Source organism: Periplaneta americana, chromosome 16, assembly GCF_040183065.1.
Source record: "Periplaneta americana isolate PAMFEO1 chromosome 16, P.americana_PAMFEO1_priV1, whole genome shotgun sequence".
NCBI lineage: Eukaryota > Metazoa > Arthropoda > Insecta > Blattodea > Blattidae > Periplaneta > Periplaneta americana.
The window spans coordinates 184,952,345-184,978,776 of record NC_091132.1 but is presented as its reverse complement, the minus strand read 5'-3'; the positions used below and the strand labels follow the sequence as shown (position 1 = coordinate 184,978,776).

The 26,432-nt window shown below is 35.9% G+C and overlaps 1 protein-coding gene across 1 annotated transcript in view; it reads left to right on the top strand.

The window, feature by feature from the left end:
* The window catches only part of LOC138692229 (protein FAM184A), a 136,776-nt gene extending 113,850 nt beyond the window's left edge, over nt 1-22,926 (top strand). Inside the window, exons 12-13 of the mRNA XM_069815360.1 lie at nt 6,573-6,695; nt 21,769-22,926. Coding sequence (XP_069671461.1) covers nt 6,573-6,695; nt 21,769-22,705 — 1,060 coding nt within the window. The 3' untranslated portion in view covers nt 22,706-22,926. The remainder of the gene's footprint in view (nt 1-6,572; nt 6,696-21,768) is intronic.
* The last annotated feature ends 3,506 nt before the right edge of the window (nt 22,927-26,432 follow it).

Sequence of the window (26,432 nt, the reverse complement as noted above, 5' to 3'; positions counted from 1 at the left end):
AAAGAAAAAGCATAATAAAATGTGAACAGCAGGTCAAAATAAATGAGACATACAAAGTATAAAAAATAAGACAATTATTAATAATAATAATAATAATAATAATAATAATAATAATAATAATGATAAAAAATATGCATTTGCACACGAATCCTGGCCCTAAATATAACATAGTATCTAAGTTCAATCTGGCAAAGTGCCACAAGTTCGTGGACGCAAGCGGGGAGGAGGGGGGAAGGGATCTGTCACTGGTTGGCCAACAGGAATGTATCCTGGGACTCACTGTATGGCCGAAATATCTCTGCATACCAACCACTAAAGACTGCAACATGCGATCTGACAAATTGCCTAGGTAGGTCATGTGTACTAACTCTTGTTGGTTCTTGGTTGCCCACAGCAACGGAAGCGCTGGTGGAGCTGCTGTTGCAGGTGGCAGCAGTATCAGCGCCATCCCCACGGCTCTGTCGGTGTTCCTGGTTCCCTTCGTGTCCTGGGTCCTGTCTGGCTCCCTGTCTCTCGCATTGTCTTCCACACTGATCACTATAGCCATTCTCCTCTACCGCGGCATCTGACTGCCTCGACACACACAACCGGTCCTACAACAGATTTATCGTAGTGCAAAATTAGTTCACAATCTATATCTAGTTATTCATTATCTGGCAGTGAAGATGGACAACTGCAAGATGCATCCAAGCAATCGGTTTTTGATCATGCAGTTGCCTAATGCTGATATTTAAAATTCTAGGGAGAATAGGGCTTGCTTAGTCAATATTTTGTGACAGTCGGAAGTGGTTTTCTTTAGACTATTTCCATTGGCTATCAATATGAGTGAAGAAAATGGCGTTTCTAAGACTGTATCTACTTCCATCATCAACAAGGAGAGGAGAACTTGCTTTCCTGAAGTAGTCTGCGCTAGTAAATCGGCATAGAAGTTGTAATGTGAAAATAGTACAGTAGAACCTCTGTAAGCCTTCACACGTTCAAAAACCACACCCGTTTACACCTCTACAACATTCTTGTGAGATCTGTTCTTTCATATGGAAGCAAAGGTTAGACTTAAAAAAAATAGGATATTAACAGAATAACAGCTTGTGAAATGAGATTCATGAGAAGACTGTAGGTGACCTCAAGGACATCATGATGGAACTTCACATGGAAACTGTAATGAACTACATTTGGCAGTATCAACAAAATTGGATAAATCATGTGAATATAATGACCAACAGTAGATCCCCAAAGGCAATTCTGAAATACGGCGCTACTGGGAAAAGATCCCTCGGCCAACTTCAGAAGAGAAGAATGGAAAATACAAGACCGTAACATGCCTCATGGCCTAAGACGGGAAAGGATGAAGACAATGAAAGACCAATCTCTCAGCTAGGAATCAATTACTAGCTACCTTATCTACGGTACCGGTATATTATTTAACACAGCCAAATCTATAAAAACACTCACTTTCAATTGTTTGGAATGTAAATGAATGATAATGTCACTTGTAACTATTATCTAATAATAAATAACTTATTTATCGATAATATACAAGTTGTATAATATTCTGTCATACGATAAAATGCCGTATAACTCCATATTTTACAAGAATTTTTATCTGTATCTTGTAAGTTATACATTTGTGGAATAGGCTTTAAATTGCTAACCAACAGCAAACCAAGTAACTACAGCCTCTGAAAAACCCGAAGTATCTGCACTGTAAAACACAGAGCAGAAAAGATAAAATAATTGCTAAAACCAAACTAATACAAGTGAAATACTTTCATTATTTGGGATGTGATATAAAATTTGATTATGATAACGATGTAAATAACAAAATCATCAGAGCAACGAATTATCAAGAAACCTGAGGAACAATAACGGAGCTGATCTAACGATGAAGTGTAAAAAAAACATATAACTGGAAAGGATGAATGCAACAGGTACTGTGTTATGGCAGCTGACATAAAATTCTTTGTGTTTTTTTTCCAAATGCAGAAATTACGATAGATGACTACTAATCTTTTCAACGAACTAAGAAAAACTGATACAGATATGAAGAATTCATGTAATTTTCTTCATTTATTTTAAATTACAAATCTGAAAAAATAAAATAAAATAAAATAAAAATGGTTAGACTAAGATAGATATGGAAATGCTAAATTGAATCTTGAAAGCACTTGCTGATGTCTTGTCAATTTGCTGTTAGTCAAAGAACAGCAAGTTTAATTGTAAAAATGCTACCATAACCTTTATTGGATGGTATTTCACCCAAACTGGACGGAATTACTGCACTACAATGATTCTTACTGGACACTTGCAAAAGTGATTACTATAATATTGAGATCTCTACAATTAAGACAAAAGAATGACTTCAAGCAGAAGGCATTACATTCATAAGTAAACATGAAGATTTTATGCTTTGGAATGAGGCAATATGAGACAAATTGAAATTTGAAGCAATTTAACAATTTTTTTACGAAATTACCAAACCAAGAAAATAAATACTACAAAAAAGAAGGAACAAAATGAGATTCAAAAACGAATTCTAAAATGTAACCAGAAGATATGTCTAGAAAGACTGTCGAAAGATGGAGTGAAGCCATAGATCAAGTAACCTAAAATATAAATGGCTGTGTTCAGCCGAGACAGCGCTAATTCAGCTATTCATTTTTGCTGAGTTACAGCAGCTCTGAGGTCCTGAACTACCATATTGCAAAATGTCCGCTGTGTTTACAAAGAAACACGCTGCTATTGTTCCGTCTACTCTGGAATATATGATACCATTGGTTGTTGCTTACCCCCTCCACTTTCGCTGGCTAGCAGCAGGCTTGCAGCGAAAAAAATTTTGCTACGAAAAATGGCACCCGCTATTTCAGCGGTCGGCCAGCAAGGCGTTCAGTGCTGTCGCTATTTCAGCGCTGTCCCGGCTGAACGCAGCCAATGACTATGATGATGATGATTATGATGACGAAAAACGACAGCAATGATCTCGACAAATAGGAAATGGAATTTTCTCCTCTCTGCCTCAAGACGGAGGTAGATTCAGTCTTTGAAATGCTGTGTTTTAATAGTTACTTATTAGATCAGAAATTTTCCAAAGAAAAGTCCCTTCTGACGTTTCTTTACCCTCTGCCCTGTGTGTTGCTTGGACCTGTGTGTTGATGAACTGATTTCTGCTTTTAACGCACGATTGCATGTATACAGGCTGGTTCCAACTTTTTTTTTTAACTTTTCTTGTAGTTTTATACTTCTCTGTGTACAACACAAATGTATGTTTTTGTACATTTCTACTTTTTGTACATTTCTATGGCACGTTTCGAACGAAACTCTCAAGTAGCAATAGGTAACATTGTTATACATGTCTATGTACATATTATTGTTGTGATCTATCAGTTGTTTTGTTTTGTGTTAATTTTATTATATATGATGGTACATCACTGTGCAGCCAAAGAATGCAGGTTACTTCGCTGCAGTTCGAACAACTGTGATAACAATCCATTGAAAACTTTTTTTGAGTTTGTCTGGATGTGAGCTCGTTGCATCCATTTCTTAAAGCTATTAAGGCTTACTGAAATAAGATCTTTCTGATGATGAACTCACATATCGATGAGAAACTGAATCACAAATCTCGAGACTTTGCAATACAATACAGAAATGTGCTGCAATGCACTCTGATGCACACTGTCTCCCAGAAGTCATGGTGGGGTTTCGGAAGATTATAGCTATTAAGTGGAACGTGATACATATATTAAATATTAATTGAATTTTTAAAAAATCTCAAATAGTTTTCCCCACATGTTTATCGCAGTTCTAAGTGGAATACATTGGTGACTCTGAAAATCTCTAAAGGTCTTCCACTTTCTACCACATTTTATGAAGAACATTAGGAGTCACAGATTCAAGAACATCCAGTTTCAAGTGTTAAAAATGTTATTAACACGAACACTGTAAATGGAGTGCTTCACATACCCGAAAAATAAAAATCCAAACGAGTCAAGTCCGGAGAGCGTGGGGTCCATTGCTTCCATTTGTCCTTCCCACGCCAGCACCGTTGAAATATGTCTCATCAAGGAAGTCTTTAGCAAGTGTTGGCATAGTGTGGAGGAGCGCCATCTTGCTGAAAGATCATATTGTCATCTAATTGGGGTACTGCAAACAGTATCTTTTGCGATTATCATCTGGCCAGATTGCATGCAACAATTGAAGTTCATAAGGAATAAGACCTAGTAATTTTTTCAGAACTCTATGAACAGTTGTTTTTGGAAGTCTTAATTTATCGTTGAGCGCATTTACACTGACTTCTATGGAGTGCATATAACATTTGTTTGAATGGCTTCAACTAACTCATCATTAGTGGTTTGACTTCCAGAACACTTCCAGTAAACTTCCTGTCTTCTTCAAATGTCTATTCCAACGACGAATGTTATTTTTGTGTGGTGGTTCTTCACTAAACACACAATGGTACACATGCCACAGATTCAAATTTTTCGACTGAAAACATATTACCCTTTTCTCTGAACATATAACTTGGGTACAATTTTACAACAGAATGGATATTATTGCATTTGTTCGATTCCTGCCTGTCTTATTTTTAATACCAACCTCAGTAAAACTTGGCTAGTTAGCCTTTTGACATCTGTTTCATGTGTTTGTTATTTTTCACTCAAATAGCTATATTCAAAGAGAGCAACCTGGAAGAAGCGCTAAAATGCAGGCTGAATGGTAAATGTTCAAACAATCAGGCTGAACAACTAGCCATATTAAAAGCTATTCAACATGTACAGACCCTGAAAAGTCAACAGCAAACAATTTCAATATTTACAGACAGCAGGATAACATTAGACTCCCTTAGAAACCAAACAAATCATACGCATCTTATAGAAGAAATCAGAAGAGAAGTGAAGGAAGCGGAGAGGAAGAAGTGGCAAATAGAATTCAACTGGATTAAGGCCCACGCTGGACACGAGGGGAATGAATTAGCAGATCAACTTGCGAAGGAGGCAGCACGCTCCCAGGATATTCCAGAGAGCTACAGCAAGACACCAAAAAGTGCAGTGAAAGGTGAAATACACACTCTCAGTTTAGTGAAGTGGCAAAACGAGTGGGACAACACAGCAAAAGGACAAATCACAAAATCTTTCTTCCCAAATATAAACGATCGGTTAAAACTGAAACTTAACATAACCCCAAACTTCACAACTATAATAACAGGATACGGAAATATAAAATCTTATCTACATAAATATAAAATTATAGATAACCCATTATATTCATGCAACATTGACGAACAAACGATAGATCATTTGTTATACAATTGTAAATTACTTTAGAGAGAAAGAGACATTCTGAAAGCGGCAGTTCTAAAGACTGAAAACTGGCCAGTGAATAAAGACAAACTAGTGCACAAATACCATAAGAACGTGATCAAATTGACTAACAATATACAGTTTGACAAATTACAATGAAAGAAAAGTACAAAATTCATCCATCTATATTGCCTATAAAGTAACTCTTAGAACAATATAAAGTAATTATATGAACATAGTTTAAGGTAAACCTATGCATGTAGTATTACTCCACAGTAATGGAGCATGCAGACTGTTTAAAAAATTTAAAAAAATCAAGTATAACAGTTCTGAAACTCCACTATGACTTTTGGGACGCGGTGTATTTCAAGAAATACCGTTTCTGAGAATTCCTGCACAATAGCAGTGAGGTCCCGGTCCTTAACGCAATTGTTGAGGCATCTGAGGCTCGAGGTATCTGTGTTACCTTCTGGCGCGGAAGGTCATACATGACTGCTTGTCTTGGCAACAGAATGCTAGCTGCATGTATAGAGTGATACCTGCAGCTTAGCATGAACCTGTCATCCACATTCCACTTTCACTTGCATGCTCACTGCTTTTGGCTTATTTCAACATCTAATGCGATTTCCTTATTTTGAGTAATTCTCTCTTCTTATTGTCGAACTCAAAATATACTCTGACATTGGTGTCAGAATTTCTGTTGTTATTTTCTTCGTGAAATATTTATTAAATGAATCTCTTCCAGTTGGTTTGGTCTCTTGTGGAAGATGCGGTAATTTCCCATTGCTCTCACACCAGTAATGGAAGAATGATTCAGAGAACAGCAATACTCTTAAGAGAAACTTCCCGACACCAACTTTATCCACAAGATATTTCACTTCTCTTTCTTTCTTTCTCTCTCTCGCTCCTTTTCCTTGTGCTGGGTAACCTTTTAATTTGGTTCATTGTATGCCCCACCCATAACTGCTCCTTTGTTCTTTACGACAGGAGAATTAAATCAACACAGCCTATGCAAATTCACACTTTCTGGACCATTTGTATAATTCCTATACACGTGTCAAATTTTTTTCTCTAGTATTACACAGAATTCACAAAGGAGCAGAGTAACAAGTCTGTACTTGTGGGGCAATCAATGCAACAAAGATTTCAAGACTATAAGAGGTTCTAAAATAAAACAGGGCGACAGCCCATGTAAGTTCTATGGGGTTGCTTAGTGTGGCGAGGCTGTCTGATGCGCACGCACTCTTTCCTGACTTTGCCCTTCCCCGCTCCCAACAGAGAGGTGGAGACAGAGCAGCGCAAGAGGCTGACACAGCTGAAGGACCGCTTTGCAGTTGAGGCCAAGCAATGGCAGCAGCAGACCAAGACACTGAAGGACAAACTGAGCCAGCTCAGCAGAAGGTGAGTACAGTAAGTGCATGCACATGCTGAGTACACTCTGCCCATCACATTGTGAGATATGTACAGCTTAGGATAAAAAAAAAATTGCTGTTGCCCTGCACTTGAAAAAGTTGTCTATCTCCAACTTCGACTCACTTCGTTTCCAGCAGGGTTTACATGTGAGCGTTTCTGTGGGAAAATGGATCTAACCTCTTAGAATAATGTGTTGCTGCCTCATTGTCACAGACGTTGCAGTAGCTCATTGGGTAGATCCCGGATTTTATGTAATTACATATTTTAATGCTACATATTTATGTACGAATAGAAGACAAATGTTGATGAGAGACACATATAGAAATATTGTCCATAAATTTTATTTTACATTTTTTTACATATTTCAAACCATACTACATAATTTTACATATTTTAACATTATTGCAGAATATATAATAATAATAATGATAATAATAATAATAACTAGCTGTACCCGTGCGCTCCGCTGCACCTGTTAGAAATAAATATAAAGTAATTAGATAATTAAAATAGGACGTTTGATCCAGGGAACATTCGTGTTTGATAGAAGGATAAATCGTTTAATATGTTACTTAATTTAAATTGTATTTAAATAATTAAAATGCGATCATTTTGGTCCAGAGACACTCATTTGGTGCAATGACAATATTTCTTTAACATGTTTCTTAATTGTTATTACATACAACCATAGTTTAATGAAGATTGACATCATTTAGATTTATTGTGTATACTTTATATTACTTGCTATATGTTTCCATTGAATTATGGTAATAACTTAATTTTAACCCTTGTTTTCTACGTCTTCAGTAAATGACGCTTGGCCCACTATGGTTCTGAACCCTTCAAATAACTTAAATAGTGATACAGCATATATAGTGGTATGTAATTATACTTCTTTCTTTCGAAAATGTAAGAATTCACGATCTCCTATGTACCATTGCCATGGAATGAATAAATGTGTTTTTTGTTCCTACTCAAAAATTTTATATTTTGCACATAGGAGTTATTGCAGGAACAACAACACTATAATCTGAGGCAGCAGTGAAAATGTATTGTTATTTTAAAAGTCTTGTATATCCTTAAATATCAGTCCTATCAAAATTTTGCATAGAATAAAACTTATCGGAAATCATTTTTAAAGAAACTTTTGTTATGTAACTTTTTTCACAAAAAGCAATAATAAGCGAGGTATTTCGATTTATTTAATTCAGGCCCCTTTAAATAAAGTATTTTGAATACCACATAGCCTAAAATCTAAGTTACAACGAACTTAATTTATATTTCAATTTTCATCGAAATCTGTTCAGCCATTATCGTGTGAAAAGGTAACAAACATCCAGACAGACAGACAGACATACAAACAAGAATTTTAAAAAAGCTATTTTCGGTTTCAGGATGGTTAATTATACATGTTAGGACCAATTATTTTTTGAAAAGCGAAAATTACCAGAAAAATTTCGGCTACAAATTTATTATTAGTATAGATTATCCAATACTGTAGCAAGGAAGGAAAAATAATTTGAACGCTATTGAGGTAAATAGTACGAGTTCGATGCCGCCAACAATGACTCGTTTCAAACATTTCTCTTTCTTGATCTCAAAACGCATCAGAATTTGTATCAGTGTTGTTAACCAGCGAGGGAGTAATCGGTGAGTGTGTTTCAGTAAGATTTAATGATGTATTGAAAAGGAACCCAGGACACACAACTTTTTCCACTCTATGCAAAATACTTAAAAGGTGTGTGCAGTTCTCTGAGGAGATTGTTCCGAGTATCGTTCCTCATCTGAAATACGCTCTAGTTACTTCGTGTGAAGTTGAGAGGTCGTTTTTCGTTTTTTTTTTTTTTTTTTTTTTTTTTTTTTTTTTTTTTTTTGCTACATAAATATATGAAGTTCTCTATCATACATTATATTAGCACGTTATTTTTTTCTACAGAGAGTTATTACAAAACTTTACCCTTACACAGTATGATCTACTGTTTGAGTTGTCGCACTGTGTAACGTCTATATAAAATGTCTTCCGCGAATATTAAAAGAAATCGTGTTATTCTAAGTATAAAAAAGTACAAATAACTAAGTGGTTTGGGGAACGAGAAACTGTGGCTCATCTCAGAATACGAGATTGGAGTGACAACTGTGAGTAATTTAATAAAAATCAAGGATAAATTGTATAAACTATGTAAATCTACAACACGAGCCGCCTCTGTTCCTATTTTTCCACAGACAGACAATACAAGGAGTTTCCTTGCCCCTTAAAAACTTGTTAACAACTAGACTTAAATCAGCGAATCTCTGATCCACTACCTAGCATGTTGAATACAAGACCATAGATGAAATTACGAAAGTGTAAATATTATTCACTAAATTTACGAAAATCTTTTATGGTACGGATTATCCGATTTTTTCGATTAACCGTTCAGCCTACCCCCTTCTTTACCACGGATAACAGAGGTTTTACTGTACATAAACAGGAATGACGCTTCAATCCCTGTTTGGATCAGGTAAGGTGTTGTGTTTAGACTGAGTATTATATAAAGCAAAGAACCCTACAGGTGTTTAATGTACTGGAAATCAAACAGATGAGTTCCAACTCAGCCAACCCCACTAGTCCTGATGGAATGGCGTTGTAGAAACTCATTATTAGACCTCGGATTTTAGGCTCTAAAAATGTAGATTTAGGTACCTATAAAACTTTAAAAACTGTAAAATAGGTTCTAAAAATACTATTTTAGGCTCTTAAAAATGTGTAATACCACATAATATCAATCATTTTGTCTCCAAACCTCTTGACTGGGTCGGAAAAATAACAATTGGAAGGTCAGTAATGGCAATAATACAATGAATGAGTCGGAACCGAAATGTACAGTTCTCCAAAAAAAGAATGAGACAACGGAATATTCTTAAGTCTCTAATAAATATTTGAGTTACTTAAATTCAGGCTATTTGGTTTGTTGCTAGCATAGTTCTGAAATGCACTTCAAAAACTGCAAAAAAGATATGGTAATATGACATAAATAACTGATAAATATATACATAAATCGTATAGTTAAATCGACATTTGAATCTTCAGGACTAGATCGACACTCCACTCAGAAATGAAAACTTCCGTGTCGTCTCAATGGTTCAGACGCTAAGTCTTCTGTGTATTGTGTAGAAGAAAGCGGGTTCGATTCCTAGTCTATACCAACGATTTTTTTAGTCTGAATAACGTTGAAATAGTTTTTTACTTTTAGCAAAAGTTTGACGATACCCAAGTGGAAACCATTCACAAGAATCCAAATAATTTCATAAATTAAAAAAAAATAATAATAATACCTCTTACATTCCAAGTTCCGAAATTCATTAAACCTTTTTTCTTCCACGAATTCTTTTTTGTTGTCCGTAACACGCCTATGTCGTCATCAGTTTTATCCATCCAACTACCATCTGAGACTTCACTGTAATTGCATTTCCCCAGAATAGTTTACAAGATTATCGCCAGGTAAGTCCAGTGGTGGAACTGCCACCTTATATAGCCTCTGAGAAATTTTGGGAGAATTGAACGTCCAACCTATATTACATTTTCTTCAAATCTACAGAGTTAATTGGAAACAGCATGTCGAGAGAATGGCAACAGAAAGATGGCCAAAGGCAGTGCAACACTGCCGTCCTTCTGGACAACAATCTGTTGGAAGACCATTAAAAAGATGGCATGAGACTATTGAGACAGCAACAGACCACTGGGTCTAGTGCTTCAAATGGATGATGATGATGAAAAAAAATTCTGAGATTACAACTTAACTTCGTATTTTTCAGGGAAATTAAAAGATCTCCGGAAATATTTAATTTGGGTAATTTTAGGCTCAAAAAACATAAAACTGATACTAATGGATAAAATAAGCATTTTTAGGCACAGTTAAACTCTGCCATGTGGTATAACTTCATGAAATGTATACCGGTACCTACATCATTGGTTTTTATTTATTCCTTCAGAAAAAATAGGCATTAAACCTAAAATGCGAGGTGTGCTCATTATTAACCACTGCATTCTCCATGCAATTTTAAATACAATAATTTATAAATATAATTATAATCAGTTTCGAAATTAGATTTAGTTTGCTGTAACTTAATTCTGTTAGGCACTACTCTCTTGCATGAATCCTAAAGTTCTGGTTCTTCGAAAGTTCGTTCAGTTACTTATGCTGAACAATTTTGTGAATATGTTCACTACAAAGAAGTAAATTGCAGCAATGAGAAATGAAAACCATTGCCGATATTCATAATAAAGGGCAAATTAATATTTTAAGGAATTTCTCATACTTTGAAACAATGAATTTTTAAATTGATTGTAATTAGAGGTGTCCTGTTTTAGGTGTGTGAAAAGTGCAGATTCCAAGGTATAACAAGAAATCGCCATTTTATCACAACTGAAATATAATTTTAAAGTATTATTACGAGTCAAAATCAGGATAGGAGAATAAATATCAGAAGGAAGTGAAATAGGAAGAAGAGTACGACAAGGATACCCTTTATCCTCTACCCTGTTCAACATCTACTTGGAGGATTTAGTGTAGAACTGTTTTCAGAACATGGGAGGAGTGATAGTAGGAGGAAGAAGAATAAAGTGCATAAGATTTGCTGATGATATGGCATTGTTAGCAGAAGAGGAGATGATACTAAGGGATATGCTACTGGAGGTAAATGACAGCTGTGAGCAGTATGGGATGAAGATAAAGACCATGGTTATCGGAAGAAAAACAAAGAAGATAAACGTGCGATTACTCAATGAGACAGTAGAGCAAGTGGACAGCTTCAAATACTTGAGGTGTAAGCAGTAACATGAGCTGCTACCAGGAAGTCAACAGGAGGATAGCAATGGTCAAGGAAGCGTTTAATAGAAAAAGGAGCATCTGCGGACCTCTGGAAAAAGAACTAAGGAAGAGACTAGTGAAGTGCTTTGTGTGGAGTGCGGCACTGTATAGAGCAGAAACATGGACATTACGACGAAGTGAAGAGAAAGCTGTTTCTCTTTAATTACCTATTTAACAATGTTGTATCAGCTACTATGTTCTTTAGCGTCAATGGAATTGGTGATAGCAAGATAATATTTGACGACAAAAAACCAAGGATTCGCAATCGGTTATCGACATTTGCCTTATGGTTGGGGAAAATCTCGGTAAAACTTAACCAGGTAATCAGACTTTCTTACTTGCGTGAACAAGAGAAGCTTGTGGACAAAATGGTCATTCCTGCTGTTTATAATATTAAATTTGGCTCATAATTGGAGACACAATGTAACTAATCCTCAACTATGCTCTAGTCTAAGAGGCTAAGAAACATTTATATATACAAGGTGTCCGAAAATGGTATTCAATAAAAGAAATATCAGTTTAAAAATTTACTGTAGTGAGAAACAGAACTTTCATAAGGGAGGATGATGGATGAAATTTTTATTTTCTACAATGTTTCAGTTAGATATTACATATTTTGCACACTTCATCCCTTTTGTATAAAGTTTGTTTCTGCAGCGACTTTGTAATGGTTTGACAACTGATTGAAAACTGTTCCATGTTTGAATATGTACTTTTTACTGGACACAATTCTCGGTTATATCTTGTTTACTGCAACTGTTTATTACAACTTTTACAGTGCTCTGGAGACGTCACAAAAGAATTTCATAATATCACAGAAAGTCAAAAATATATTTCCTGCACACAAACTGATTGTAGACATGTTAGGCAATATGATAACATACTATATTTTAATATTTGAGGAGAAAAATTCGCTCCAGCGCCGGGGATCGAACCCAGGTCCTTGGTTCTACTTACCAAGCGCTCTTTAATACCGGTATACTATATTTTAGCCTGCATAATATGTGTATTGCTATATCTTTGAAATGAAAAGCTCGTGCCCTCCATTCATTGAAAGTTTTTCCCAAAGTCGCTGGAATATGTGTTACAGGGTGAAGGGTGGATTTACATTCCGGACATAAGACCGCGTTCCCAGCAGCCCCTCGTCATACAGAAACTACATGCAGACCTCTTCCTCTGCCCACTATGGTGCAGGATCAATATTGCTGATGAATCTACCCATTTCCAATGGTAGGTGAACAGCGCATGGAAAATATTTACAAAGCACACCTTTCACTCTTTAGTTCGCTTCACAAAATGACAGAGACAGGACAGATCAAACAATAATTCTAACAAAGAAACATAGACTCGGTTTCGGACATAACTTAGTTCGTACTTGTGTTGCTAATCTGACCATCCCCCCCCCACCCCCGTTATTAAATATGCTAGTGGATTACAGTGATTTTTTAGTTCTTAAGTTGAATTTCCTTTTGCCAACTTTGTTTCGAATTTCGACAAATACTTCAATTGCAGTTACTTTCGTTTGCCGTTGAAGAAACTGTCAACGTTCATGAAGTGAAAGTTAGTAGCAAGTGTTATTTGAAATCTGAAAATAATTAGTAATTCGTAATATTAATAGGCAGCCACACCGTTAGCTGGTAACCCAGTTCGAACCCTGATGGATTCAACTGGAATATGTGGTGGACAAAGACGGTTTTTGGTGGTAGATTTTCGCGTGGTACTCCATTTCCCCTACTAGCAATCCATCATTGCTCCATTAATCATCATAAACATATGGTGTTACGTAGTTCGCCTCCTATGGTGCAACAATGGAAACGCCTTTGTAGTGTCTGAAAGAACTACAAGCTTCGGCACATCATCCAGTAGATGGGAATGCTTGGTTGGGTGACGGAAGTCAAGAGCCTGGCAGTAGTTAAAAAATATATATCACTAAGTTATACAATAAATAAATAATATCTAAAGTTGTATTCGGTTTTCGGAGTTAGTACTGATCATTTATGTATTGGAACAAAATAAATGTTTAGGGTAGGCCTCATGAATCATAATTTTTTTTTATTTTGGTAAGTTATTTTACGACACTTTACCAACATATCAGGTTATTTAGCATCTGAATAAGATGACGGTGATAATTCCGGTGAAATGAGTCCAGGGTCCAGTACCGAAAGTTACCCAGCATTTGCTCATATTGGGTTGAGGGAAAACCCCGGAAAAAACCTCAACCAGATAACTTGCCCTGACCGGGAATCGAACCCTGGTTTCGCGGCCAGACGCGCTAACCGTTGCTCCATAGGTGTGGACTCATGAATCATAATCTCCTTAATTAATTACTTACAAATGGCTTTTAAGGAACCCGGAGGTTCATTGTCGCCCTCACATAAGCCCTCCATCGGTCCCTATCCTGTGCAAGATCAATCCAGTCTGTACCATCATATACCACCTTCCTCAAATCCATTTTCATATTATCCTCCCATCTACGTTTCGGCCTCTCCAAAGGTCTTTTTCCCTCTGGCCTCTCAACTAAAACTCTGGATTCGCCCATATGTGCTACATGCCCTGCCCATCTCAAACGTCTGGATTTAATATTCCTAATTATGTCAGGTGAAGAATACAATGTGTGCAATTCTATGTTGTGTAACTTTCTCCATTCTCCTGTAACTTCATCTCTTTTAGCCCCAAATATCTTCCTGTTCACCTTATTCTCGAACACCCTTAGCTTCTGTTGCTCTCTCAAAGTAAGAGTCCAAGTTTCACAACCATACAGATCATAAATTTCTAGTCAAATCAATAAAGTTCATGTTGTCAAACAAAATACATTTTAATAATATTCGATCAATCACAGATAAATTATTATTATTATTATTATTATTATTATTATTATTATTATTATTGTTATTATTATTATTATTATTATTATTATTATTATTATTATTATTATTATTATTATTATTATTATTTCCGTATATAGCATTCTAATGTTACCTGCTCCGGTGATATTTGATAACAGTTGGCAATATTGGAGAGATGGCATAAGCTTTTTAGGAACTAATCTAACATGAACCCCACTATATAGATGTTTTGGATGCTACTGCAATGGTTGGCAGTATTGTTGATAAAATCACTCCTTGCTGGCTACATTGCAACACTTGATATGTCTCCACCCAGCTGTAATTTCCTTTTTCATGCTTAACATAATTTTCTAGCACTTAAGGCCAGTTTACATGGGAAAAGGCAAATGAACAAGTATGTTGCTCCATGGGATTAACTTGCTCTAACTTTGAGGCAAGGCAAGGCAAGTAATAAGCAAGTAAATTGGCAAATAATCAGGCAAGACAAGTGAATAGACACTAGCTCTATTTCTCAAGCAGCTTGCCTTTCCCCACCTCCATTGGGAAGTAATCTGCCCTTCACTTATCTCGTGTGAACCCCTACTTACCTGCTTGCAACAGTAGTGACCACGTGTTCGAACAAATTGAGAGCTTTTGTGTTTACATATAACGTGTGATTTTTAATATATAATTTTACATTTGCCTTATCAGTAGAGGCACGATTTTATGGTTAACCACAAAAAAGCAAAATGTGTTAATATGCATAGTAAAAGATTAAATTATGTATTTAAATGGTTCCCGACAGTTAAATGTAGTATGTGAATGTAAGTGAATAACAAATAAACTGTAAAGAACTATTAACTCTGATTATATTAAATATGATATTCAGTTTTTTTGTTGTATTGAAGCACGACCGTCCTAGATTTACCTTTGATTGAGGTTCTGGCTGATACATATATCTATTATCAGGCAGTACATCTCACTTGACATGTGTCAGAGGAAGAATAATTGTTTGTATGCATCTGAAGTCTGATTAGTGAAATATGTAGCTAATTGGCTATGTATGCATTGGAGGGGGAAAGAAACTGGCCACCATACCCAATTATCTCCTGGCATAGTTGCCTCAGAGTGATGCCTTATTGGTGTTACTTATGAGTAGGGAGCGGATTTTTATGTGCTAAAAAATTTAAAAATATTTACTTTTTATGTGCTAAAAAATACGAAAATATTTGCTAAAAATATAAAAATATTTCTTTTAAATATGATAAAATACCTTACTTAGCTTGGAAAAAAAAAAAATGTTACTAGGTACTCACCAACCACACTTGAGTGCTAGTAGTTAGCCGAGAATTGCAGTGAACAACAAAGGTCATCTCCAAATTCTCCATCACAAATGCATGCCGATTATCTCTGAACAACGACTTATACTGTGAAAACGATCTTTCCACATCACAGGACGTCAGACGTGCATATTTAAAGAGAGGAATGGCACAAACACAAACACCGTCAATTTCACCTACAGGCACACCCTTCAATACTTGAGCAACGCACCTCCCTGTTTCAGACAACAGGTTTTTGGATGTTTCGAGTTTTTTTTATGGTGTCACACAAAAAGCTTAGATTTGCTAATATGAAAGCCAAATCGTTTTTTAAACAACCATTTTTCAATATATCCTGAAGGATATCGATTGACGAAGCCCGGTAACAGGGAATCACAACAAGAAGTATTGCCTTACTTGATAGACATGAGCGAGAGGCGAGAGATTTGTTTAAATTAAATAATGTTCATACCCGAGCTCTTATCTGTTGTGTTTCACTAACAAAGCATGGAATGAAATTATCTTCGGCAACAATAAACATTCCTAATTATGTGTTGCAAGATCTCTCCTCCTTGTCCATGTTAATTTATTCTCTAATAATAACACTGATATGCTGCCTAGCAGTTCTCAGAACTTGAGGCGAAACTATTACAAAAATGGATCACGGATACACCACTCAGCGCTTAGAAACACGAAGCAACCAAGAATTCTTAAAAAAGATAACGTACTTCTGAGTGATATAATTGATTTAGTTTTAAAATGTTTAAAAGTTCTTGTAAAAAAATTATTTACGTAAAAAAACTCCCAAGATTTATGTGTTTATAACAGATTTCCTGAAAATATGTATTTACATAATTTTTTTTGTGAAACTGTGTGTTTTTATGTGAAATAAAATTCGGTTTTTAAACTTGAAACTTCATGTTCGGAATTTTTAACTTTGTTAATTGTGTTTTATCACTCGCAAAAATAATATTTAATTACATAGGAATCCGCTCCGACTAAACCACAACAGTCCTAGATTTCAGTCTGGCTCAGACGTATCTGTCCCTTTGTGGTTCACTAACTGCTGAAGCGACCTCAGTCACTAACGATCACACAGTTCTACTGCTTGTGTATGACATAAGAACTTTGGAAATGTCATTGCCTCATTACCGTTGATATGGCTCTTGATATCTTCTCGGCAGATCAATTGAGTTAGGGATGGTTCAGTATCGACATAGCTCTCATGACATTTCATAGCAGCCCGAAGCATTGTAGTTCAGCTTGGGTACCTTAAATTTTCTTACGTTTTGCTGCATTGTTTGTCTCTGGTCCTAAGTGTACGAGAAAAAGCTAGTTTCAATATAGCTTGTCTTGTATCAGTTAGGATAGCTAACAAGATATTTTCGGGTATGCAAAATATGAATTTCTTTCGATCACAGGATCAACAACGATCTTAAGATTTCCCAGTAGGTATATGCTGGTGCCATGGTCCATGCCAAGATTCTGATTGCATTTTGATTTCAAACCACACTGATGCATATACTTTCACTACATAGATGGCCAACGCGACCAGATTTTTCGACCAGACCAATTTGAATGAAAAATAATGAAAACTTTATGGTCTTGTGGCATCTCAAAATATTCAATTTGAAATGTAATTTTTTTTTTAGGGAATGACAGTATCAGTATAAACACCTTAAATACCGGTACCTAAGTTTATTAAAATACAACAAAATAAAAAAATAATAAAAGTAGGTAATTTTTGGTAATATTTGCCATTGTGGCACCTCAAGACAGCATACGATTTTCATAAAATTTTCAGGTTATGTTAGGTATAAAACACAACAACTTTTGCACACCCAAGCGTTTTCAATTTCTAAATAAAGTGAAAAATTATACATTTTCACTCCACCCTAATGTACAATGTATGTACATAATTACGTACAAACCAGAATTACATTCCGATTGAGGTTCTGGCTGATATTACATTTATTATCAGGCAATACATCTCACTTGACAATATGTGTCAGAGGAAGAACAATATTGTTTGTATGCATCTGAAGCCTGACTAATGTAATATGTAGCTAGTCGGCAATGTAAGCAATGGAGGGGGAAAGGAACTGGCCACTCTACTCCATTATCTCCTGGCCTAGTTGCCTCATAAGTTATGCCTTCTTGGTATCACTTGTGAGGTTCAGACCTGTCTTTGGACAGTTTACTAAACAACAAAAAGGAGTAATTTTGTCAGGTCATGTACAATGTACATAATTACATACAGACCAGAATTACACTGCTTCGTCGATATAAGAGAAAGCCAATGTTTACCTATTTAGATATAACACGGGGAGCAAGTCCTCTGTAATCGGCAAGCATCATGTTTAGGTAGACTAGAGCATGAAAGTCATGGAATATTATGGACAGTAAAAAAGTCGATCATATGAGAATGGGTACTTACGAGCTGTTAATTCATTATAAAAAGTGAATCTGATACAGATTAATTTTATTTCCTACAACATATATCTATAAAATTCAATAATATATTAATACATTAATTAATATTACCTTAAACTCTCCAGCAATATCCTTAGTATTTGCGCTCTTTTCAAGGCATTGACGAATATTTACTTTTTCAGAAATACGGTACTCAGACGTGAACATATTTGTAACATGATGTTTTACCGGTATGTGATGGTTTGAATTCTCGTCACAACAGACCACGTATTGTTTTGCTGGTTTCTTTAGAATTAAACGCATTCTACTAAATAAGTGGAGCAGTGTATACATAACCGAGTTATATGTATATCTATTGTCACCAAAATCATGTACAATTTGTGTATCATTTCTGTTTTCCAGGAAACCACCCTTAACTACATTTTACTATTCATAACTATTACTATATACTCAATACTACATGTAATCATTGTAGTTATTTATCAACAAAAAACTCTTTCCATTTAGTTAATATTTCTTATATAAAGGTATCCCTGTCACATGCCATGAAGGCACTTGGGGGGCATGGAGGTAGAGCCCCATAGTTTCCATGACCTCGGCACTAGAATGAGGTGGTGTGGTTGGCACCACGCTCTGACTGCCTTTTACCCCCAGGAAAGACCAGGTACTCAATTTTATAGGAGGCTGAGTGAACCTCGGGGCCATTCTGAAAGTTTGGCAACGAGAAAAAGTCCCGTCACCACCCGGGATCGAACCCCAGACCTTCCAGTCCATAGTCAGCTGCTCTACCAGCTGAGCTACCCGGCCACCAATATTTCTTATATACATATGTTCATATTTTAGTTTTCCATTCCCATTTTTTCTTTACTATATAAAAAAATTTTCCGAGTTCCCTCAATTTTCTTTCATTTACTGTTCCATACAATCTCCTATATGCTATTTCTACATTTAGTTTTAGTAATGCTTCCTGAATAGAAATTTTTCTTGTTTTTTCATTTTCTGGACAAGATAGCAAAATGTGTAATGCATCTTCTTTTCTATTACATAAAGGACATATGTCTTTTCCTACGTCTCTTCTATTTTTAGCTTCCAAATTCCCAATCTCCACCACGCTAGTCCCATCCTTTCTTCCCTGTTGTTAATTTTTGTATATTCTTCTTGTCCTCATATGATTTTCATTTCTTTGTAATTTATTAATGATTTTAAATTATTTAAATTGCTAAACATTTCCTGTCTCACTATCTCGTTACTTTTCCTCATTATAATTTCATCTATCAAATTTATATTAATTTCCCAAATTTCTTGTCATAACCAATTTAGTCCTGAATTGCTTACATTATTTTCTAATTCTTTTATCAAATTTGACTTAGTTTTCAGTTTGTAAGTATCTTAAACATGTTTTGAAGATATCATTTCTTTCTTTCTCTACGATATAACCCAAAAATTTAATTTTCCTAACTAATATTGTCCCCCTACTACCCTCCATCCCCATTTCCAATCTGGCTGCTATATTTGAGGCATTCCATGGGATCCCCAAATATTTCTTACAAAATTTAGATCTTATTATATCTATATTTACTTCTGATAAGTAATTTCCCCATATCTCAACATTATATAATATCTTTGCTTCAATCATGGCTCTGTAAATATCATTTAATCTTTTGCTATCTATGTTGGGCCATTTTTTAAACATTTGTCTATTGCTGTTAGTGTCATTTCCTTTATTTACAGTATTTTTATTTTGTTCTTTCCAATCTCCTTTGCTATCTAATTATCATCATCATCATCATCCTTCACGAATTAGGCCTCTGTAGACCTGTTTCGGCCCCATCTAGCAGTCTTCTAAAAGGTCTTCCTGGTCGACGATGTCCTCTAGGTTTATATTGCATCATAATTTTTGGGATTCTTGAATTTTCCATTCTTCTTACATGATCTAGCCAATTGAATTTGTATCTGCTGATTTTTTCTTCTACTGACTCTACTTCTAATTGTCCTAAAATTTCTTCATTCCTTTTTCGGTCTAAAAGAGTATATCCTGCTGTCCTGAAAAATTTCATTTCCGTTGCTTTGATTCTGTTCATGTCTTTTTTCTTTAATGACCAAATCTCGCTTCTGTATAAAAGGGAGGGTAATGCTAGTGTATTATATATTTTTATTCTTGTAGATTTTTGTACTAATTTAGCTTTTAATGTATTGTTTATTATTCATAGAATTTGTGTAAATTTGGTAATTTTCTTGTTCACATCTTTTTCATTTTGATAAGATATTTCACAACCCAGATACCGGTAATTGAAATTTTGTACTTGTTCGAGGCATTGGTTATTGTGTATTATCTTACTTCTGACTGGGTCTTGTCCTAAAAAATGCCATTACTTTTGATTTTTGTGCTGAAATTTCCATCCCAAAATCTTTTAATATTTCATTTAATGTATACAATCCTCTTTGTGAATTATCCTCTAAATTGGAAATTATGACTTGATCATCGGCATAGAGTAAGGTATTTAATGTTAGAGCACTGGTTATTTTGATTCCTGATGTGTAGATTTGGTTCCATTTTAAAATAATTTCATTTATATAAATATTAAATAAAGTTGGTGATAGTGGACAACCTTGTCAAATTCCATTATTAACTAATTTTATGCTCAACCATGGCGAAATGTAGTAATTATATACCTGGTAGCAGTCCTTTAATGCATGTCATTAAAGTACAGGTGTTCAGCCAATGACAACTCAGCTTACAGGTGTTCAGCCAATGACAAGTCAGCTTTGTACCGTTATAAAACTGCAAGTATCGATTATTCTCGGATGTGCAATCGAAAGAGAATTAGCGATAAGTCACGGAGGCTGGAAATCCAATACTGTCGCAGAAGGTTATGTTCTGTTACTATAATAATTAGTGTTAATTGTAAATAATATTCAAATAAATTCAATCTATCATCTCGTTTTTCAATATCGAATTCAATAATCAAGGTTATAATATTATCAAGTTTAACGGGACTACGTCAAGGTCAATGACATTATTGTTCCTCGGAAAAAATCAATACTTTCGCATCTGCGCACATCTCACAATTCACGATCTAGAACATGGTCACTTCCGATCTTGTCAGATACAAATAAAATGTATACATCTGAATAATTTCAAGTTAGAAATATGGTCGAGCATAAAAAGTCGTATGAAACTTGCCTATAATGGTAATTAAGACGCTCGTATGAATATTATGAAACTCGCTTGCACTCATTTCATAAACATCCATACTCGCTTCTTAATTACTATCATTATAGGCTCGTTGCATAATATACAGTTATTTATTTTGACACTTATTTTGCTGTCTGTGTAGATTTCTATTATATTTTGTAATAGCAAATTTGGAATATTTTTATCTTGTAAAAAGGTCTCTTCGGACTTTATCAAAAGCTTTCACAAAATCAATAAAAGCTATATGGGTTTCTAAATTAAATTCTCTTCTTAGGGAAAATTACATTACTTTCAAGCCACAAAAAAGCAGTATAAGGAGTATAAGGATTGCTATCTAATATTACACATAACTGGGTTATATATAACTCAGATTCTACTGTATGTAATTACCAAATAACCTGGCTTTATCACAGACTGATATCAACTTGTGTGTCACAGGCTACAAGAGGCGGAACGCAGGGGCAAGGGCAAGGCAACACGCCATGACGACTCCCAGGTGATCACAAGCCTCAAACAGGAGATACAGCGCCTCACGGAAGAGAAGAGACTGTGCCAGCTTCAACACCACCGCAAGAAGGGCCTTGATCCTGCACCCCTTCACCAGTCAATCTGCAGGGCAATGTCTCTAGAATCAGTGCTAAAAGCTACAATGGTCCAGACCGATGTATTACGATCCACACACGTGACCTCAGAACCTCACCCTGCTTGCAGCACTTCCTCTGGAAACTCTAAACCTCATCCTGATTCAAAGACTGTTTGCACTGCTTCTGGTAACTCTGAACCTCACCCTGATCCCAACAGTGTTTGCACTGCTTCTGGTAATTCTGAACCTCACCCTGATCCCAACAGTGTTTGTACTGCTTCTGGTAATGCTCATCCTGATTCAAAGACTGTTTGCATTGCTTCTGATAATCCTGAACCTCACCCTGATCCCAACACTGTTTCCACTGCTTCTGGTAACTCTCAACCTGATTCAAAGACTGTTTGCACCACTTCTGATAATTATGAACCTCATTGCACAACTTCTGATAACTCTGAACCTCACCCTGATCCCAACAGTGTCTGCACTGCTTCTGGTAACTCTCATCTTGATTCAAAGACTGTTTGCACCACTTCTGATAACCCTGAACCTCGCCCTGATCCCAACACTATTAGCAGTGATTTTGAGAACTCCGAACCTCACCTTCAGTCCGACTCTGCTCCTGCACAAACATTTGACGCTATTGATATTCCGTCATCAAAGATGCAAATCTTGCTGACGAATCGCAAGAGCAGAGTTGGTGGCCACCGCTTGGAAGTGAGATCCAAGTCTCTGGAAGCTCCAATGATCCAGACTGCCCCCCTTACTATGAGTGAATCTGCCCCTCAACTGTGATGAACTATGCGAGTGTAGCATAATGTAAAGAGTGGACAAAGTTACCTTATCCAGTGTGCTTGTAAGCCATGGAGAACGACATTTGAACCTGAGTATGGACACGAGGCCAATAGCCTCACTAGCATAGACTGTGCATTCTAGTCAGAAAGGCAGCTTTGAACTGTGGTATGTACAGTGCTGCCACAATTGACGTAAATAAACGCTGTACTGTTTTGCAATGACTCATTTATATTGCTGAAAACCAGAATTCTGAGCACAACTAATCACCTTTTGTCCCTTTCCTTCATAAATTCGTCCACATAAACATCTCACATAGTAGTAGCAGCAGTATCAGAAGCAGCAGCAGTAGTAGTATTAGCAGCACAGTCTAATATCATACAGTCACGAAGCTTGAGGTGATATTTTGCATTTCTCACGATACAGCGCTCCAAGCAGTTAGCAACTCAGAGTACTAGGAATAATAGATTGTGCTGGTACTACTTCGCATTGTCTGTGATGAGGCAACAGTATGCATATCCAACTATGCTTTAGACTAGACCTCTCACTCTCCGAAAGTTAGCCTAGGTTAGAAGCTATCATGTTATATTAGTTACTTATATGGGCCAATCTTCTATATTTTCCCACACCACACACTGGACTGACGTCTAATTTGCGCTTCTCTATGAGTTAGATGAGTCAAATCAAAAGGACAGCTAAATGACATGAGAACAAGGTATGTGACAAGGTTAGTGCGTAAGTGTCGTGAAGCCGAAGAATGTGAATAGGCTTCAATGATTTAAGTGCGTTTTCTCTCCTGTGTGTAGTGCAGGGAAGTATCCAAGTTTCACTAAAAAAAATAATGTACTTGGAACAACTGGATAATACGCACGGCAGACCAACATCGATAGTCGACTCTACTCGCTGGCCACTAGTCACCGGACCGTACCGAGCCGCATCAAACAAAATATAATCGAAATGGTGGTAGTCAAATTCGCGACTATATTCTTAAATAATTCACTCCATTAGTCAAGTTCAAGGTTTTATGTAGTACAACGGCGGTTTTTTGAATGCATTAAGAGAACATGAAGATGTAATAAGATAATAAACTAGGTTATCACAAGGAAATTAACAGGAAAAAAGGTGTGTTTCACAGAATACCATTAAAATGACGGAAAGTAAATTTCCGGTTAATGTTCGCCAAAGCGTAAAGTACGTAATTATGACAGCGTTGCTGTTTTATTTCTCGCCTATAGAAAAATACCTAGCCTTTTACGAAAAAAAATTTAGGGACCATGAAATTATTCACCGCTTACATTATAGGCCTATTATTTATTAACAATATTACGAATCAAAAACTGTCATATTATATAATTTTAACTACTACATGGACGAATGAAATCAAGCTAACCTAACCAAAGCTAACCTAACCTAACCAAAGCTAACCTAACCTAACCAAAGCTAACCTAACCTAACCAAAGCTAATCTAACCTAACCAAAGCTAACCTAACCTAACCTAACCTAAGCTAAGCTAACCTAACATAACATAACATAACCTTCGTAAATGCAAGGCCTGTAACCGGAGCAAGAAGGGATCTCAATCATTTAATCTGCAAGTACACGCAAAAATAAATTCAAGTAAGGATCACGCTCCCACTGCATGAGAGGTTCGCGCATGCGCTACAGCAAAACTGTTTCTGTCCCGAGCCTCTCATCTAAGGCACTCGTCATAATTTACTCGCAATATTTACGCAAATACACATTGTCGCTAACAGTGGTGCTATCTCTCAATAATGTTCAGAACGAAGGAGGTAGACAGAGAAAGAAAAAATTCCTCCCGCCAACTACGCCACACACCAACGTCATGTTCTTATGTTGGTGACATTGTGTATTTACTTAAATTTGGTGGTAAACGTAACGGCACGGTTCAAAGCGACCGTGCTAATTCTCCAGTATAGCGATGTACTTTTATTTACAATAGGTAACAAACACTAATGTAGCAAAGGGTAACCCCTACGGCGTGAATCGGAGTCACATGGTTATCTTGGTTCAGACATGGCCATCATGACAATTATCTAATATAAATAGGCCTACATGTTCAAAGTTCTAAAAAACAAAGGACTTGGCATTAAACTCATGTTAAACGTGCATTTATATATAACCTTGTCCAATGTCGGCCATATCATGACTAAATGTGATGTCGTGCCGTAATCTGTCTTTCTCGTTAGCCAAGAGGTTAACACTTTGGTTTCATTTGAGTGAAGTAATTAACTAGCTCGTCTTTTACTTCTTAAGTAGATACAAAAATGGAATATTTTAATTAAATTTTCGGAAGTAGTAACGTCATAAAGGACATCATACCTTTCGATCTTATCTTTAAATTTACCAACAACTTTTAAAGAAAATGTCGCTAAGCAAGTGTTTCTCGAATTGCTCAAAGCATTTCACAAAGGCCCTACAAATCATCAACGAAAAAAGGTAAATAGGCTATTAAAAACTTGATAAATATGCCTCAAACGATTAAAATAATGAAAAATCGTGGTGACATTATGTTGAAAATGGAGCATTTGCTTTTAATGCGATTATATGATCACAGTATAAAAAGAGACGAACTTATTTAATCTTCCAATTAACTTCTCATGTTCTTTTTTTTATTTAAGTTAACGACTATGTATCAACTACTACCTTATTTGGTGTCGATGAAATCGGTGATAGCGATATTATATTCGGCGATACGAGACCGAGAATTCGACATAAGTAGATTACCTGACATTCACCCTACAGTTGGGAAAAAATCCAACCAGGTAATCTGCGCAAGCAGGAATCGAACACAGGTCCGAGCGCAACTCCGAATCGGCAGGCAAGCGCCGATAGCACCCTTCCCATTTCCTATGTATAGGCCTACATAACATTTCAACATCAGCATCAACTTCCAGAATAACTGTAAGCAAAACGACTACAACTGTTGACCATCGTCATAAAAGTAATCAAAAGCGTGTCAGGTGTTACTTTCAATATTGCAAATTGATTAGGGTTGTAAAATTCTATAGACAAACATGGCGCCCCATTTAAACACGTAATTCGATTTTCACTGCATTTTGAAATAGTTAACATGTTTTCCTGTTAAAGTCCTATAAGAAATGTACTCGATTTGGTACAATTTTCATTAAATTCTATCAATGCGACAATGTTAAGGGATAACATTTCTTGTAATATTTCATCTTGTTCCAAGTTACAAATTAAAAGAATCTGTGTAATGGTAATAGCTAGACTTCATTTCTGGAATTTTTCATCATAAAAGATAATAGGCTAGTTGACATGACTTAATGTGACATTCATTTTGCAACTAACTAGAAATTGCGATAATTATTTAGTTTACATTGTTAAGAAACACGAGATTTAATTGTTAGGAGTTCTAACTGATAACGTAATAATTGTTTCTCTCCCAGGGGAGAGAGTCATCTCACCTGTCAAATGTTCTTGCCCCCCTTTTCTTTCCTACTCTCTTGTCTCTTTTTCTTCTCCTTTACTTCTTGCACTAAATTGTCCTAAAATGTTGTATATTCTACTTCATATAATATTTACTTTTAAGTAGATTTGATATATTTCTAAACTTGCACAGCTGAAACTATAAACCAAACCGAACCGCCATCACGAGCTGTTGTCATGCAAATGTAGCCAGGAAAGTTAGTGTCGCCAACTTCAAAATTGATACGGCAATAGTTTCATACACGAAGAAAAACAATAAAAG